General features: G+C 70.1%; 2 protein-coding genes across 3 annotated transcripts; one reads left to right on the forward strand and one right to left on the reverse strand.

Annotated features, from left to right (window-relative positions):
• Positions 1-5,447, reverse strand: GRINA (glutamate ionotropic receptor NMDA type subunit associated protein 1). The gene is made up of 7 exons (XM_082282940.1): positions 5,399-5,447; positions 2,932-3,271; positions 2,285-2,397; positions 2,010-2,210; positions 1,507-1,635; positions 1,031-1,174; positions 1-824 (listed from the first exon to the last, which is right to left on the reverse strand). Exons 2-7 carry the CDS (start codon positions 3,239-3,241, stop codon positions 675-677), a joined length of 1,047 nt encoding a protein of 348 aa, XP_082139066.1. The 5' UTR covers positions 3,242-3,271; positions 5,399-5,447; the 3' UTR covers positions 1-674.
• Positions 5,448-6,750: 1,303 nt separating this feature from the next.
• PARP10 (poly(ADP-ribose) polymerase family member 10) lies at positions 6,751-13,383 on the forward strand. 2 transcript variants are annotated; one of them, XM_082280712.1, is made up of 11 exons: positions 6,751-6,772; positions 7,049-7,209; positions 8,451-8,696; positions 8,990-9,211; positions 9,305-9,876; positions 10,108-10,320; positions 10,419-10,545; positions 10,674-11,636; positions 11,708-11,841; positions 11,911-12,088; positions 12,842-13,383. In XM_082280712.1, the coding sequence occupies exons 2-11, from the start codon at positions 7,050-7,052 to the stop codon at positions 13,195-13,197; spliced, it is 3,171 nt and encodes a 1,056-aa protein (XP_082136838.1). In that variant the 5' UTR covers positions 6,751-6,772; position 7,049; the 3' UTR covers positions 13,198-13,383. The 2 variants fall into 2 exon arrangements, with proteins under 2 accessions (XP_082136838.1, XP_082136837.1); XM_082280711.1 differs by lacking the exon at positions 6,751-6,772 and having other exon boundaries at positions 7,029-7,209.
• The last annotated feature ends 684 nt before the right edge of the window (positions 13,384-14,067 follow it).

Raw genomic sequence — 14,067 nt, forward strand, 5'->3', positions numbered from 1 at the left:
CCGTGGGAGATGAACAAGACAATTTATTAACAGCAGGACCAGGACGGGGCCTCGGCCACGCGGGGAGGGGACAGGGGGGTCTGGAGGTGCCACGGGGGTCAGGGGGTGGGGACAGGCAGGTGGCTGGAGATGTCCAGGAATGGGCAGGGCTGGTGGCTTGGGGGGGTCTAGGGGTGCCTCCATGTGAGGACAGTGGCTCAGAGCAGGAGGGTTTGAGGGTGCCACAGGCTCAGGGGGTCTGGGGACTGACAGGGACAGTGGTCCGAGGGGTTCTGGCGGTACGTCCGTGTGGGAACGGTGGCTCGGGGGGTGTCTGGGGGTGGGGACGGGCAGGGACAGTGGCTCGGGGGGTCTGGAGTGCTGCCGGCACTGCCCCTGCCTGCGCGGCCAGAGGGGTGACGGGGGTGGTGGGGAGGGGTGGGGACGGGACAGGACGGAGGGGGTTCCAAAGTGCTTCCAGTCCGCGTTCAACGCAAGGGGAGGGGGGGAAACCGTATTCACAGCAGGGAGGGGCAGGGGGCTGGGGGGGCCGTGGCAGCCCCGTCCCAGCGAGCCCCCGCGGGGCAGGAACCAGGGCCACGGGGAACCGCCGGGGAACGCGATGAGAACGGCAACAAAACCGGCTACGGGGAGGGGATCCCGACCGGGGGGCCGCGGGGAGCGGCGGGGGGGGGCTACTCCTTGGCCCTGCCGATGATGGCGAGGATGTAGAGGAAGATGTTGATGATGTCGGTGTAGAGGTTGAGCGCGGCGAAGATGTACTCCTCGGGGCTCAGCGCCAGCTGCTTGTTCCCCAGGATCAGCTGCGTGTCCACTGCCAGGAACTGCGGGACAGCGCCATGTGGGGGGGCCCAAGGCAGCAGCAGCTCCCACAGCCCCCCCCAGCCCCAAACCAGCCAGGCACCCTGAGCACACCCTGCACCCCCCAGCCCAGCCCACATCCTGCTGTCCCCACCGAGCTGGAGCAGCCGGCGGTGCTGGCACTGCCCCCCCCCAGCAGGAATCGGGGATCCCGGCCCCCCCGACTCACGCAGGTGAAGAGCAGAGCCCCCAGCGAGGCGTAGACGATGTCCACGATGCGGTTCCGGATGAAGATGCACAGGATGGAGAAGAGGATGAGCACGACGAGGCAGATAATGAGGACGCCCCGGCATGAGGTGAAGTCGTACTTGGTCTGTGGAGAGGGGGATTGGGGGGGATCAGACCCAGCAGGGACCGCAGGGGGAGGGGTCATCGCTCCGTTCAGAGGCCCACAGACCCAGCAGGGAGCTGGGGTGGGGAAGGGAACAGGTCCTACACTGGTTGGGAGCCCCGCAGGCCAGCAGGGAGCTGGGGGAGGGTTGTACACCCCATCTGGGGTCCCCGGGCCCTGCAGGGAGCTGAGGGGAGATCACACACCCCATTCCCAGGTCACGCACTCCCAGGAACCCGGCAGGGAGTCAGTGGGGGGTCGCACCCCCGGTCTGGAGCAGCCCTGCCCGGAGCGGGGGCAGCCCTGGCGCTGACCTGCAGGGAGAAGATGACGACGGTGAAGCAGACGACGACGGTGATGCCGACGGCCATGATGACAGCCTCGGTGTCATAGAAGCTGGCGATCATCCCCACCATGTAGGACAGGCTGACAGTCAGGATGGACTGGGAAGGCAAGGGGGGGGGGGAACCCATCAGGCCTGGCACCCCGAAACATGCCATGTGCCCTTAGCTCAGCACCCCCAAACCTGCCCCCAGACTGGCACCCCACCCAGCTCAGCACCCCCAAACCTGCCCCGACACCTCCCTGCTGCAGCACCCCCAGTCTTCCCCCTCAGCCTGGCACCTCCAAACCCGCTGTGTGCTCCCCGGCTCAGCACCCCAAACCCACCACACTGTGTGCCTCCAGCATGGCACCCCCAAACCTTCCCTGTGCCCCCAGCCCAGCACCCTTACACCCCCCACACCGTGTCCCTGGCCCAGCATCCCCAAACTCATCCTGGCCACCCAAAAACCCGCTGCTGTGCCCCCCAGCCCACCAGGGACACGAGGTTCCAGGGGTGCTTGCGGCGGAAGTCGCCGCAGCAGCTGAGGACGATGAGGGAGATGAAGAACACGGCGTAGGACACGTAGTACGTCCACACGTTGCGCTGCACGAAGCCCCGCACGCCTTTGACGAAGGTGAAGACGGTCACGAAGGCGAAGGTGACGGTCAGCTGCAGCGTGAGCACCAGGAACACCTGCGGACAGGGGGGCAGGTCACAGGGGGCCCCCCCGACGCCCCGCGCCCCGCCCGGAGCCCCCCGCGTCCCACCTTGCGGATGAAGGCCTGCCGGATGCTCTTGTCGTCCCAGTGCGCCGACGGGAAGTCCTGGTTGTCATAGTAGGAGGGGGGCCCATCCTCGTGGTAGGTGCTGTGCAGGGGGGCTGTGGGGAGGGGGGGACACTGCTCAGGGAGGCTGGGGGTCCAGGGGGGTCCCAGGAGCCATGGGGAGTGGAGCTCTGTGCCCCCCAAAGCCAGGTGTCACAGCTGACACAGCTCTGGGCAGTGTCCCCCGCCCCTCCCAGGGTCATGGCCAGCGCCATCCCAGGTGGGCAGTCCCCCAGTTGCCCCCCAGGATGTGTGGGGCACGAGCCAGGACCCACAGGGGGATCCCCGCTGCCCCACTTGGGCCCCCTGAGCTGTGTGAGCTGCCCCCACCGTCTGCACAGCCAGGCTGAAACAGGGACAGCGCTGCCAAAACGGGGCCCTCCCTCCAAGGCAGCCCCCCCGGCTGCCCTCAGTGCCCAATGCCAGGGGCTGCCCCACACACCTGAAGCCCCCAGACTCACAGCAGCCGGGGGGGGGGTGTCACACACCCACTGGGAGCCCCCAGCTGGGAGCCAGAGGAGTCACACACCCCATTTGGAACCCCCCCAGCCTGGAGTGCACCCCCCAGCCCCCCTGTCCCCACTACTTACAGTCCTGGTCACCAGGGACCATGGGCTGGGGCTGGGCATAGGGCGGCTGCGCGTAGGGGCCCTGTGGGTAGGGCCCGGGTGGGGGGTACGGCCCGGGGGGGTACGGCCCGGCAGGGGGGTACGGCCCCGGTGGCGGGTACGGCCCCGGCCCCTGCGTGAAGCCCGGCTGGGGGTAGGGCGCGGGGGCGAACTGCGGCTGGGGGTACGGGGCCACGGGGTAGGGGGGCTGAGGGTAGGCTGGGGGGGCCGCCGGCTGCTGCTGCCCCGCGAAGCCATCGCTCGTCACCAGGAAACTCTTCTCGTGGGACATGGTGTCCCGCAGGCTGCGGCCGCCTTGGTGCTGTGGGGGGGGGAGGACAGGGGGTTAGAGCTGGTGGCATCATCCCCCGGGGCTGTCACCCACCTCCTCATCACCCCCACAGCCATCGTCCCCCTCAGTCATCACCCACTACAGCCACCAGCCCCTCACGGCTGTGTGTCCAACCCCCCCCAGCCATCACCCCATCCTCAGCAGCCCCACACGGCCCTCACCCTCCCACAGCACCGCCGCGGCCATCACCCCTCCGTGGCTGTCACCCCTCCACGGCCATCAGCTCCCACCCCCTCAACCCCGCCCTCAGCAGCCCTGGGGGTCCCCGCCACCGGGGGGGTCCCGTCCTGCTCCCCCCGCCACCGGGGGGTCCCGTCCCGCTCCCCCCGCCACCGGGGGGATCCTGTCCCGCTGCCCCCGCCATCGGGGGGTCCCGTCCCGCTGCCCCCGCCACCGGGGGATCCCGTCCTGCTCCCCCCGCCACCGGGGGGGTCCCGTCCCGCTGCCCCCGCCATCGGGGGGTCCCGTCCCGCTGCCCCCGCCCCCAGGCCCGCACAAGATGGCGGCGGCGAGGCCGTTGCCATGGCAATACCCCCCCAGGGCAGGGGGCGACGTGCGGGGCCTGGTGCGGGTTGGGGGGCTCGGCCATGGCGGGGGGGCGGTGTGCGGGCTTGGGGGATCGCTGTGCGGGACCGGTTCTTGCCGTGATTACCGGCAGCGGTGCGGGGGAGCTCCGGCGGTGCCTCACTGCCCCGTCGGGCCGTCACCGGGAACAGCGGGGTCCTGCCAGGCCCGGCCCCGGCCCCGGCCCCGGTCCCCGGCCCCGGCCCCGGCCCCACCTCATCGAGCCGAGCGGGCTACGCCGCAGCCCCGGGGCCGCCCCCGCTCCCAGGGCCCGGTTACAAAACCGGGCGGTGCGAAAGCGGCGGCTGCGCCCTAAGCGAGGATCGCGCACCCGTGGGCACCGGTGCCCGTACGGTACCACTGAGGCGGCGGTACCGGTGCGGTGTCGCTGCCTGTGCCGAAGCGGTGCCGGTGCGGTGCCGCGGCCTGGCAGGTACCGGTGCCGAAGCGGTGCCGGTGCGGTGCCGCGGCCTGGCAGGTACCGGTGCGGAAGCGCTGCCGGTGCGGTGCCGCGGCCTGGCAGACGCCGGTGGCGGTGCCCGCGCGGTACCGGTGCGGTGCCGCCGCTGTTCCGATGCCGCAGCGGCCCCGGCCCGGCCAACGGGCAGCGCCGGCCGGTGGCGCAACCGCAGCCGCCGCGTGACGGCCCCGCGCCCCGGGCGGGCAGCGGGACGGGGGGGGGGCTCGGCCCTGCGGCACCGCGGGGGCGGCACCGACACCGGGCGGGGGGCGCATTTAGGGGGGCAGAGAGAGCCTGGGCGGTTTCCCCGGGGGTACGGAGGGCACGGCGTGTGTGCGGCATGGGAGACACCCTGAACGGGGTCAGGGGGCATGCGGTGCACCCCACATGGGGGGTACGGAGGGCACCCCGAATGGGGGGGCATGGGGTGCGGGCACTATGGGGGCACGAGGTTTGGGGGGCTCAAGGGGGTCCGCAGCACGTGTTGGGGGGCGCAGGGGGTCGCAGCACGGGGTGCGGGGGGGTGTCTGCATCACGGACTGCGGGGATGCGGAGGGGCACGGTGTGCAGGAGGACTCGCATCACGGGGTGCGGGGGTGCCCGCAGCACGGCGTGCGGGGGGCGCAGGGATGCCCACAGCCCGGCGGGCGGCGTTGCGGGGCTGCAGGTGCTCCCGCATCACGGGTTGCGGGGGTGCCGCCGCCCGCCCCCCCACCGGTTCTCTCGGAGCCCCGTAAGCCGCTTTGCCCTGACGCTCGGTAAAGCCCCACCGCGGCCTATTTACGGCAGCAGCGAGCCTAATCCCCGAGCGCTGCCGCGGGGGGGAACTGCCGGGGGCCTCCCGCTGTGCCCGTGGCCGCGGGGTCCCGCTCGGCCCCGCTGCCCCCGCCCCGCTACCCCCCCATCAGCCCCTCCTCGCACCGAACCCGTGCGCTGCGGAATGCGGCAGCCGGAAGCGGCGGAGGGAACCTCGCTCGGGGGAAGCCCCGGGGTCCCCGCGCCTCCCGCTCGCCGCCCGACCCGAGCCCCCGCCGGAGCCCCGAGCCCCCCGAGTCCCCCGAGCCCCCGCTCACCGGCCGGGCCGAGCTGCGCGGGTCCGCTCGCTGCGCGCCGGGGGGCGGGGCCTGGAGGGGGCGGGGCCTCGGCTGTGCCCGGCCCGCTGAGCGGGGGGGCGGGGCCTCCCTTGGGGGCGGGGCGTGTGGTGATGAGAGCGCCCCCTGGTGGCGGCAGCGCGGACCGGGCGCGGGCAGCCCCGGCCCCGCCCCCGCCGTGTCACGCGTGGGGCCGGTCACGTGTCCCCGGTAACGCGAGAGGGACGGTCACGTGACCCCGTCACCCGTGGGGCCGGTCCCGTGTCCCTGTGTCATTCCCGTGTCCCCCCGTCACCCGTGGGGCCGGTCCCGTGTCCCTGTGTCATTCCCGTGTCCCCCTGTCACCCGTGGGGCTTTTTCCCGTGTCCCTGTGTCATTCCCGTGTCCCCCCGTCACCCGTGGGGCTTTTTCCCGTGTCCCTGTGTCATTCCCGTGTCCCCCTGTCACCCGTGGGGCCGGTCCCGTGCCTCTGTGTCATTCCCGTGTCCCCCTGTCACCCGTGGGGCCGGTCCCGTGCCTCTGTGTCATTCCCGTGTCCCCCCGTCACCCGTGGGGCCGGTCCCGTGTCCCTGTGTCATTCCCGTGTCACCCTGTCACCCGTGGGGCCGGTCCCGTGTCTCTGTGTGATTCCCGGGTCCCCCCGTCACCCGTGGGGCCGGTCCCGTGTCCCTGTGTCATTCCCGTGTCACCCTGTCACCCGTGGGGCTTTTTCCGTGGCCCTCGTCACATCTGGGGTCAGTTCCTGTCACGTCCGGGGTCCGTTCCGTGTCCCCTGGTCACTCGTGGTGCCGGTCACGCACGAAGGACAGTCACTTGTCCCCCGTCACTCGTGGGGCCGGTCCCGTGTCCCTGTGTCCCTCTCGTGTCCCCCCGTCACCCGTGGGGCTTTTCCCCGTGTCCCTGTGTCATTCCCGTGTCCTCCTGCCACTCGTGGGGCTTTTTCCATGTCCCTTCGTCACGCCCGGGGTCAGTTCCGTGTCCCTCGGTCACTCGTGGGGCCGATCATTCCCGTGTCACCCCGTCACCCGTGGGGCTTTTTCCGTGGCCCTCGTCACATCTGGGGTCAGTTCCTGTCACGTCCGGGGTCCGTTCCGTGTCCCCTGGTCATTCGTGGTGCCGCTCACGCACGAGGGACAGTCGCTTGTCCCCCTGTCGCCCGTGGGGCCGGTCCCGTGTTCCGCGTGAGGCCGGTCCCGCGCCCTCTGGTCACTCTCGGAGGGATGGCCGCGGGTCCCCACGTCCCGCGTGGGGCCGCTCCTGTGTCCCCACCCCGGCCCCGCCCCCCGCCCTTCCCCTTCCCGTTTTCGCCCCGTTTCGGTTTCGTTTCTCGGCCGGGGCGGAGCCGCGCAGCGCCCGGTGCGTGGGGGGGCCCTGCCCCCGGGGGGGGCCTGCGGGGCGTGCGGGGTCCCCACGGGGCTGCAGAGGTCCGGGCCGGTCGGGGGGGTCCCGCCCCGGGGCTGCAGGGCGGGGGGCCCTTGGTAAGGGAGATGCGAGGGGGGGACACGGACGTGGGGTTTGGGGAGGGGAGTTGGGGTCACGCGTGGTTGCACGGGGGGTCCTCGGTCCGCGGGGGGGGAGGGGGTGTAAAGGAGCCGAGGGAGATCCCACCCCACAAATGTGTGGGTGCCCCAGGATGGCAGGAGGGGTGCTGGAGGTGCAGGGGGTCCCCCCCGACGCCCCGGAGGAGCTGCTGGTCCTGTACTTCGAGAGCCGGCGGCGTTCGGGGGGGGGCCCTGTGCAGAGCTGCCAGCGCCTTGGCCCCCTCCTCTTCCTCACCTTCGAGGACCCCCAGGGTAAGCGCGGGCCGGGGGTCCCAGTTCCAATGGGAGCCCTGGGATGCGGTGTGGGGGGGTCACAGTCCCAACTAGGAGCACCGCGATGGGGTGTGTGACCATCCCGGTCCCAGCAGGGGGCACTGGGATGGGATTTGGGGGTCTCAGCCCCACTGTGATCACTGGGATCAGGTATGTGACGGTCCCAGTCCCACTGGGAGCACTGAGGGGGCTGTGGGGCGGTCCCAGTCCCACTGGTGAGCACTGAGGGGGGCTGTGGGGGGTCCCAGTCCCAACTGGGAGCACTGAGGGGGGCTATGGGGGGTCCCAGTCCCACTGGGAGCACTGAGAGGGCTGTGGGGGGTCCTAGTCCCAACTGGGAGCACTGAGGGGGGCTATGGGGGGTCCCAGTCCCACTGGGAGCACTGAGAGGGCTGTGGGGGATCCCAGTCCCACTGGGAGCACTGAGGGGGCTGTGGGGGGTCCCAGTCCAAACTGGGAGCACTGAGGGGTCTGTGGGGGATCCCAGTCCCACTGGGAGCACTGGGGGGGTTTTGGGGGGTCCCAGTCCGAACTGGGGGCACTGAGGGGGGCTATGGGGGGTCCCAGTCCCAACTGGGAGCACTGAGGGGGGCTATGGGGGGTCCCAGTCCCACTGGGAGCACTGAGAGGGCTGTGGGGGGTCCCAGTCCCAACTGGGACCACTGAGGGGGCTGTGGGGGATCCCAGTCCAACTGGGAGCACTGGGAGGGTTTTGGGGGGTCCCAGTCCGAACTGGGGGCACTGAGGGGGGCTATGGGGGGTCCCAGTCCCAACTGGGAGCACTGAGGGGGGCTGTGGGGGGTCCCAGTCCCACTGAGAGCACTGAGGGGGCTGTGGGGGGTCCCAGTCCCAACTGGGAGCACTGAGGGGAGCTGTGGGGGATCCCAGTCCCACTGGGAGCACTGGGGGGGTTTTGGGGGGTCCCAGTCTGAACTGGGAGCACTGAGGGGGCTGTGGGGGTCCCAGTCCCACTGGGAGCACTGAGGGGAGCTGTGAGGGATCCCAGTCCCACTGGGAGCACTGGGGGGGTTTTGGGGGGTCCCAGTCCAAACTGGGAGCACTGAGGGGGCTGTGGGGGGTCCCAGTCCCACTGGGAGCACGGGGCTGTGGGGAGTCCCAGTCCCACTGGGAGCACTGGTGAGCAGTGCTGGGTCCCCGGGGGTCACAGGGGGGAAGGGGGTGCTGGCTCACCCCCAGTGACCCCAGTTTTCCCCTTACAGATGCACAGAATGTGTTGGCCCACGGCAGCCACAGGGTGGGGGGGGCCGAGCTGGAGGTGCGCCCGGCCCCCCCCTGGGACCCCACCCACCTGCTGCTGCATGGCCTCGATCCCCGGACCACCCCCGAGCACCTGGACTTACCCCTGGAGACCCTACTGGGGGTCCCCCCCGGCACTGTCACCCAGTGCCAGGGCCCTGCGCCCGGCTGGGGCCTGCTGCGCCTGCGGGACCCCCTCGCCCCCCCAGGTGGGACTGGGGGCCACAGAGGGGACAGCAGGGTGTAGAGGGGCGGTGGGATGGGGATGCCGGGGGGTGGGGGGTGATGGGGTGGGGGTGCAGGGGCTGGGGTGACAGGGTTGGGTGACAGGGACAATGGTGCCGGGGGTGGGAGTATTGGGGGGCTGGGGGATCTGGGAGCACCAGGGTGGCATTTCGGGGTGCGGGTTCTGCTGGGTGCCCAGCCCCGAGACGCTGGCGTGGGGGTGGTGGTGGCACCGCCGTGGGGTTCCCGGTGTCCCCATCCCACCGCCGTGCCGCAGAGCTGGCGTCGGCGGAGCAGCGGGCACGGCAGCAGGGGCTGGCGCTGCTGCGGGTGCCGCGGAGCCCCGCGGTGCTGGTGCGGGCAGCGGCGGCGGCGGCGCTGAGCCGGGACCTGCTCGAGCTCTACTTTGAGAACCGGCGCAGCGGCGGCGGCTGCGTGAGGGACGTGCGGCTGCTGCCAGCTGGGCGCGGGGCCGTCGTCACCTTCCAGGAGCCAGCAGGTGAGCGGCCGCCAGCGGGACCGCCACTGGTGCCAGGGGACCGTGGGGAGCCGCTCTGGGCCACTGGCTGCCCGTCTGTTTGTCCCCCCGCAGCCGCAGAGCGGGTGCTGCAGAGGCCACACCGGCTGCAGGACGTGGTGCTGGAGCTCATCCCCCACTACCCCTTCCTGGAGCCACCGGAGGAGAGCACGGACCTGCTCCTGGACACAGTCCCCCCTCTGGACAGGGCCCCTCCTCCTGACACGGAGCCCCTGCTGGTCATGGACCCCTTGCTGGACATGGAGTGCCCTCCGGACACAGACCCATGCTCGGACACAGATGCCCCCGTGGCAGACACGAACCCCACACCGGACAGAGCTGCCGCAGTCCCAGCGCTGGCAGCACCAACATCACACCCGGTGCCGGAGCAGTCGTCACCCGCCGTCCCTGGCGGGAACAAGGACACAGAGGGGTTCAGTGCCGTGCCCAGCCAGGCCCAGTGCCCGGGGCCTGTGTCGGTGGTGGTCCCGGAGGTGGTGTCGGTGGTGCTGGCGCCGGATGAGGCGCTGGTGCCAGCAGAGCCGGGAGCTGTGCGGTACCTGCAGCAGCACTACCAGGACGTGCTCGACAGCATCCCTGAAGTGTCCCTGCTGCCACTGGAGGGGGGGGACATCTCTGGGTTCCGGGTGAGCTGTGGGAAGGGGTATGAGGTGTGGGAAGGGGTATGAGGTGTGGGCAGGGGTTTGGGCGGGTGTGGGCAGGGCTCTGTGCTGTGCTCCCACCTCCCCGTGCTCACGGCACATCCCAGTGCCAGAGGCTGCCGGCCCCGTGGTGCTGCCCGTACTGCCTGCAGGTGAGTGGGGAGCCGGGCAGGCACTGGTGCCCAGGTGTTGATCCCCTTGACCGTCTCCTGACAGGTGAGTGGGGAGCCAGGCCGGTGCCAGGCAGTGGTGGATTTCCTGTGTAGCCTGCTGGACTCGGTGACCTCGCACCCCACAACCCTGCACTTCCCTGGCATTGCCCGCTTCCTGCGGGACCCAGCTGGGCAGAGCCTCCTCCGGCAGGTGGAGAGCCGCTTCCAGTGCATCATCCAGCTGGACGGTAAACCCTGGAGCCCTCCAGATCCCCAGGTGCAGTCTCGTGGGGAGGGGTCTGGCAAGCAGGTGCCATTGTGCTGGTCGCTGCTGTGCCGGAGCAGCGTTGGTGATGCCACCCTCGATCCCCACAGCCGGAGCTGGAGGAGCTGCTGCCCCTGAGCAGCCACTGCGACTCCTGGCACCAGGACCTGCCTGAGGACAGCAATGCCACCGCTGACAATAGTGATGATGGTGACAATGGCTTTCACTCCAACGTAGGTGAGGGGCGAGGGGGCCACTTTGGTGCCCACTCTCCAGGTGCTGCGGTGGGATGAGGGGGCCATGGGTGCTGGTCCTCCCCCAGGACATGGTGGGGCCTCATGGTTGACACCCCACTGCTCCCACAGAGGAGATCAAGGAGGTGCTGGCAGCGCTGCACCCCAGCGAAGACGACGACTGTGAGAACCCCGGCCTGTGGCCTGACACTGTCCCCGGCAGCGAGTGGGACCCCGACACAGAGTTCCCCAGTGTGGCCGGTGGGGAGGGTGCCAGGGAGCTGCTGTCGGACACCAGGGTGGAGGAGGAGGTGCAGATGGCCCTGGCCATCCAGTACTCCATGGAGAGCACGCGGTGCGAGGAGGTGGAGCTGGCGCGTGCCACCGCTCTGTCCCTGCGCTCCTACTGCCGGGAGCAGGAGCAGGCTGAGGAGGATGCCGGGCTCCTGGCCGCACTGGAGGCCTCGCTGGAGGAGGCGCTGCTGGCGGCAGATGTGGCGCAGGTGACGGTGTTCTGCTCCTTTGAGCAGGATGTGTCAGCGGTGCGGCAGGAGCTGGACTGGGTGCTGGTGGGACAGCTGCGGGCACAGGAGGTGGTGAGCGAGCGGCTGCGGGCGCTGCCGGCCGCCGGCCACTGCGCGCTGGCCCTGCTGCGGCGCCGGCACGCCGTGCACCTCAGCCTGTGCGGTGACACCGCCACACTGCGCGGCTTCGCCAAGTACACGGCCCCTGCCGCCCAAGACCTCGTGTCGATGCTCCAGCGCCCGCTACCACCGGGGCATGGTGCCACCGCTGTCACCGCTGCCACTGCTGTCACCAATGCCACCGCTGCCACCGCTGCCACCGCTGCCACCACTGCCACTGCGCATTGGGTGCGCTGGGACCCCTCTGGCACCGCTGTCCCCTACGCCCCCGAGGCAGCGGCGCAGCTGGAGCAGGCCTGGTTGCGTCGGGAGCGCAAGCTGGATCTGGTGCTGGATGGGCGGCCCTTCACCGTGGATTTGGAGCGCATGGAGGAGTTCGACATTGGCAGTGCCCTCGCCGTGCCCATCTGCCGCAGCCAGCCCCCGCTCGAGAGCACCTCCTGCCTGCTTGGTGCGTGTGGCTGCTGCGGGGCCAGCCCTGCCCCTTGCTGCGCCCATGTTCACCGGGGCTTTTTCCAGCAGAGCCGGAGGTGGCTGGGCTGGAGGAGGAGGTGCGGCTGCTGGCCCTGGCTGAGGACTCGGAGGAGTTCGCTGACGCCGTGCAACATTTCTACGGGACACTGGAGGAGCTGCACAGCCAGATCAGCATCGTGCAGGTGGGTCTGGGGATGTGGGACCCCCAGGGTGTCCCTGTGGCAGAGCAGTGACACAGCGGTGCCCAGCAGGTGCAGAAGCTGATCCATCCAGTGCTGTACAAGCAGTACCAGCTGAAGAAGGGCAGTGTGAAGCGCGCCTGTGCCGCTGGCACTGTCGTGGAGCGCGTCCTCTTCCATGGCACCACCAAGGCGTCCAGCCGCGAGATCTGCCTGCACGGCTTCAACCGCAGCTTCTGCGGGAAGAACGGTGAGCGCCGGGCAGGTGTGGAGTGACCTCGTGGGCACGGTGTCCTTGGTGTGGGAACAGGGTGCTGAGGGAGGCATGGTGCCACCAGCATGGGAACAGCGTGCCAGCGGGGGAACGGTGCCATCGGTATGGGAATGGGGCACCAAGGCAGGCGTGGTGGCATCGGCATGGGAACACGGTGCCCATTTGGGCCTGGTGCTGACAGCATGGGGACAGGGCGCTGGGTGCCATTGGCATGGGAATGGGGTGCCAATGTGGGCACAGTGCCATCGGTGTGGGAACGGGGTGCTGAGGTGGGCACGGTGCCATTTGCACAGGAATAGGGTATCATGGGTGCATGGCAAGGAGGTGCTGGTCCAGGCACGGTGCCATCGGTGTGGGAAGGGGGTGCTGAGGTGGGCACGGTGCCATTTGCACAGGAATAGGGTATCATGGGTGCATGGCAAGGAGGTGCTGGTCCAGGCACGGTGCCATCGGTGTGGGAACGGGGTGCTGAGGTGGGCACGGTGCCATTTGCACAGGAATAGGGTATCATGGGTGCATGGCAAGGAGGTGCTGACCCAGGCACGGTGCCATCGGTGTGGGAAGGGGGTGCTGGGGTGGGCACCATTTGTGCAGGAATAGGATGATCGTGGGTGCATGGGAAGGGGGTGCCAAGATGGGCGTGGTGCCATTGGTGTGGAATGGGATGCCGATGTGGGCCCGGTGCTGCTGGCACACCCCCCGTGCCCCGGCTGACGCCTGGCCCCGCAGCCACGCTCTACGGCCTCGGAGTGTACTTCGCGGCGCGTGCGGCCATCTCGGCACGGGACCGGTACTCGCCGCCCAGCGCCAAGGGCACCAAGTTCATCTTCGTGGCCAAGGTGCTGACCGGGGAGTTCACAGCTGGGCAGCCGGGGCTGCGGGCACCCCCGCTGCGGGAGGGGTCCGGGGCCCACCAGCGCTACCACAGCGTCGTGGATGACCCCCGGCAGCCTGACATCTTCGTCATCTTCAACGACACCCAGGCCTACCCCCAGTACCTCATCACCTGCCGCTGCCGCCGCCGCCGCCGTGGGGCCCCCCCTGACCCCCCCGGCAGCCGCTCTGGTTCAAGGACTCCCCCTTAGCCCCCAGAGCCTCCTGGCACTGGTGCCACTGCGGGGGTTACGGTGTCCAGGGGCTCAAGGGGGCCCTGCCATGGGGACTTGGTGTGCAGGGAGGTTCCTGCCCTGCCCAGGAGCTCGGAGTGGGAGGATCCTCACTTGGGGATGTGCCTGGGCACCCTTGTGCCAGGGCAGGAGGTGGACAGGAGGACTTGGGGTCACCAGTGTGACACCAGTGAAATTTGTAATAAAACTGCAAATAAAATTGGGAACAAATTAGAGCCTTTTGCATGGCTGGGATTGAGAGGGGACTGTGGGGAGGGGGTCCCAGTCCCAACTGGGAGCACTGGAATAGGAGGCAATATCTATGTCCCAACTGGCATCACTGGGATTGGGGTGGATGGAGTCCCAGTCCCAACTGGGAGCACTGGGAGCTGGGGTCTGACAGGGCCTGGCTGTGTTCCCCCTGTGAGGTGGCTGTTCTGGGTGGTGGCTCTGGGCCACCCCAGGGCTGGACCTGGCCACTCCTGCACCTCTGCCTGCATCCTGCTTCCTGCATCCTGCATCCTGCCTGCTCCCTGCTCCCCACCTGCTCCCTGCCTCCTCCCTGCCTGCATCCTGCTCCTTTCCTGTTCCTGTGTCCCAGTGGCCCCCCCGAGCTGTGCTGGGGGGACCCGGGTGCCCACCCTGCGGGTGTGGGCAGAGCCCCCGCTCTCGGCAGTGCTGGCAGTGCCGGTGCCCACCGGGCGAGGCCCTCCAGCAGGCAGCAGCGGGGGGACGGAGGGGTGCACAGCCTCCCCTCCACGCCCGCTTTGCCCACTGAGATGCCCCGGGTCACAGGTGGGCGAGCGCAGGGCCGGGGGTCTCGGTGACACCCGCACCCCTTTGTGGAGC

The sequence above is a fragment of the Coloeus monedula genome (assembly GCF_965178545.1).
Source record: "Coloeus monedula genome assembly, chromosome: 1".
Classification (NCBI taxonomy): domain Eukaryota; kingdom Metazoa; phylum Chordata; class Aves; order Passeriformes; family Corvidae; genus Coloeus; species Coloeus monedula.

What these genes read in the sequence shown, in the direction of transcription:
- GRINA (XM_082282940.1), bottom strand. Translation starts at nt 3,241, where the DNA reads ATGTCCCACGAGAAGAGTTTCCTGGTGACGAGCGATGGCTTCGCGGGG. An exon ending in GGCAGGCCTTCATCCGCAAG is followed by an intron (nt 2,211 to 2,284) that starts GTGGGACGCGGG and finishes CCCTGTCCGCAG; the next exon opens with GTGTTCCTGGTGCTCACGCT. An exon ending in CCTGGAACCTCGTGTCCCTG is followed by an intron (nt 1,636 to 2,009) that starts GTGGGCTGGGGG and finishes TTGCCTTCCCAG; the next exon opens with TCCATCCTGACTGTCAGCCT.
- PARP10 (XM_082280711.1), top strand. Translation starts at nt 7,032, where the DNA reads ATGTGTGGGTGCCCCAGGATGGCAGGAGGGGTGCTGGAGGTGCAGGGG. An exon ending in GAGCACCTCCTGCCTGCTTG is followed by an intron (nt 11,637 to 11,707) that starts GTGCGTGTGGCT and finishes TTTTTCCAGCAG; the next exon opens with AGCCGGAGGTGGCTGGGCTG. An exon ending in CAGCTTCTGCGGGAAGAACG is followed by an intron (nt 12,089 to 12,841) that starts GTGAGCGCCGGG and finishes CTGGCCCCGCAG; the next exon opens with CCACGCTCTACGGCCTCGGA.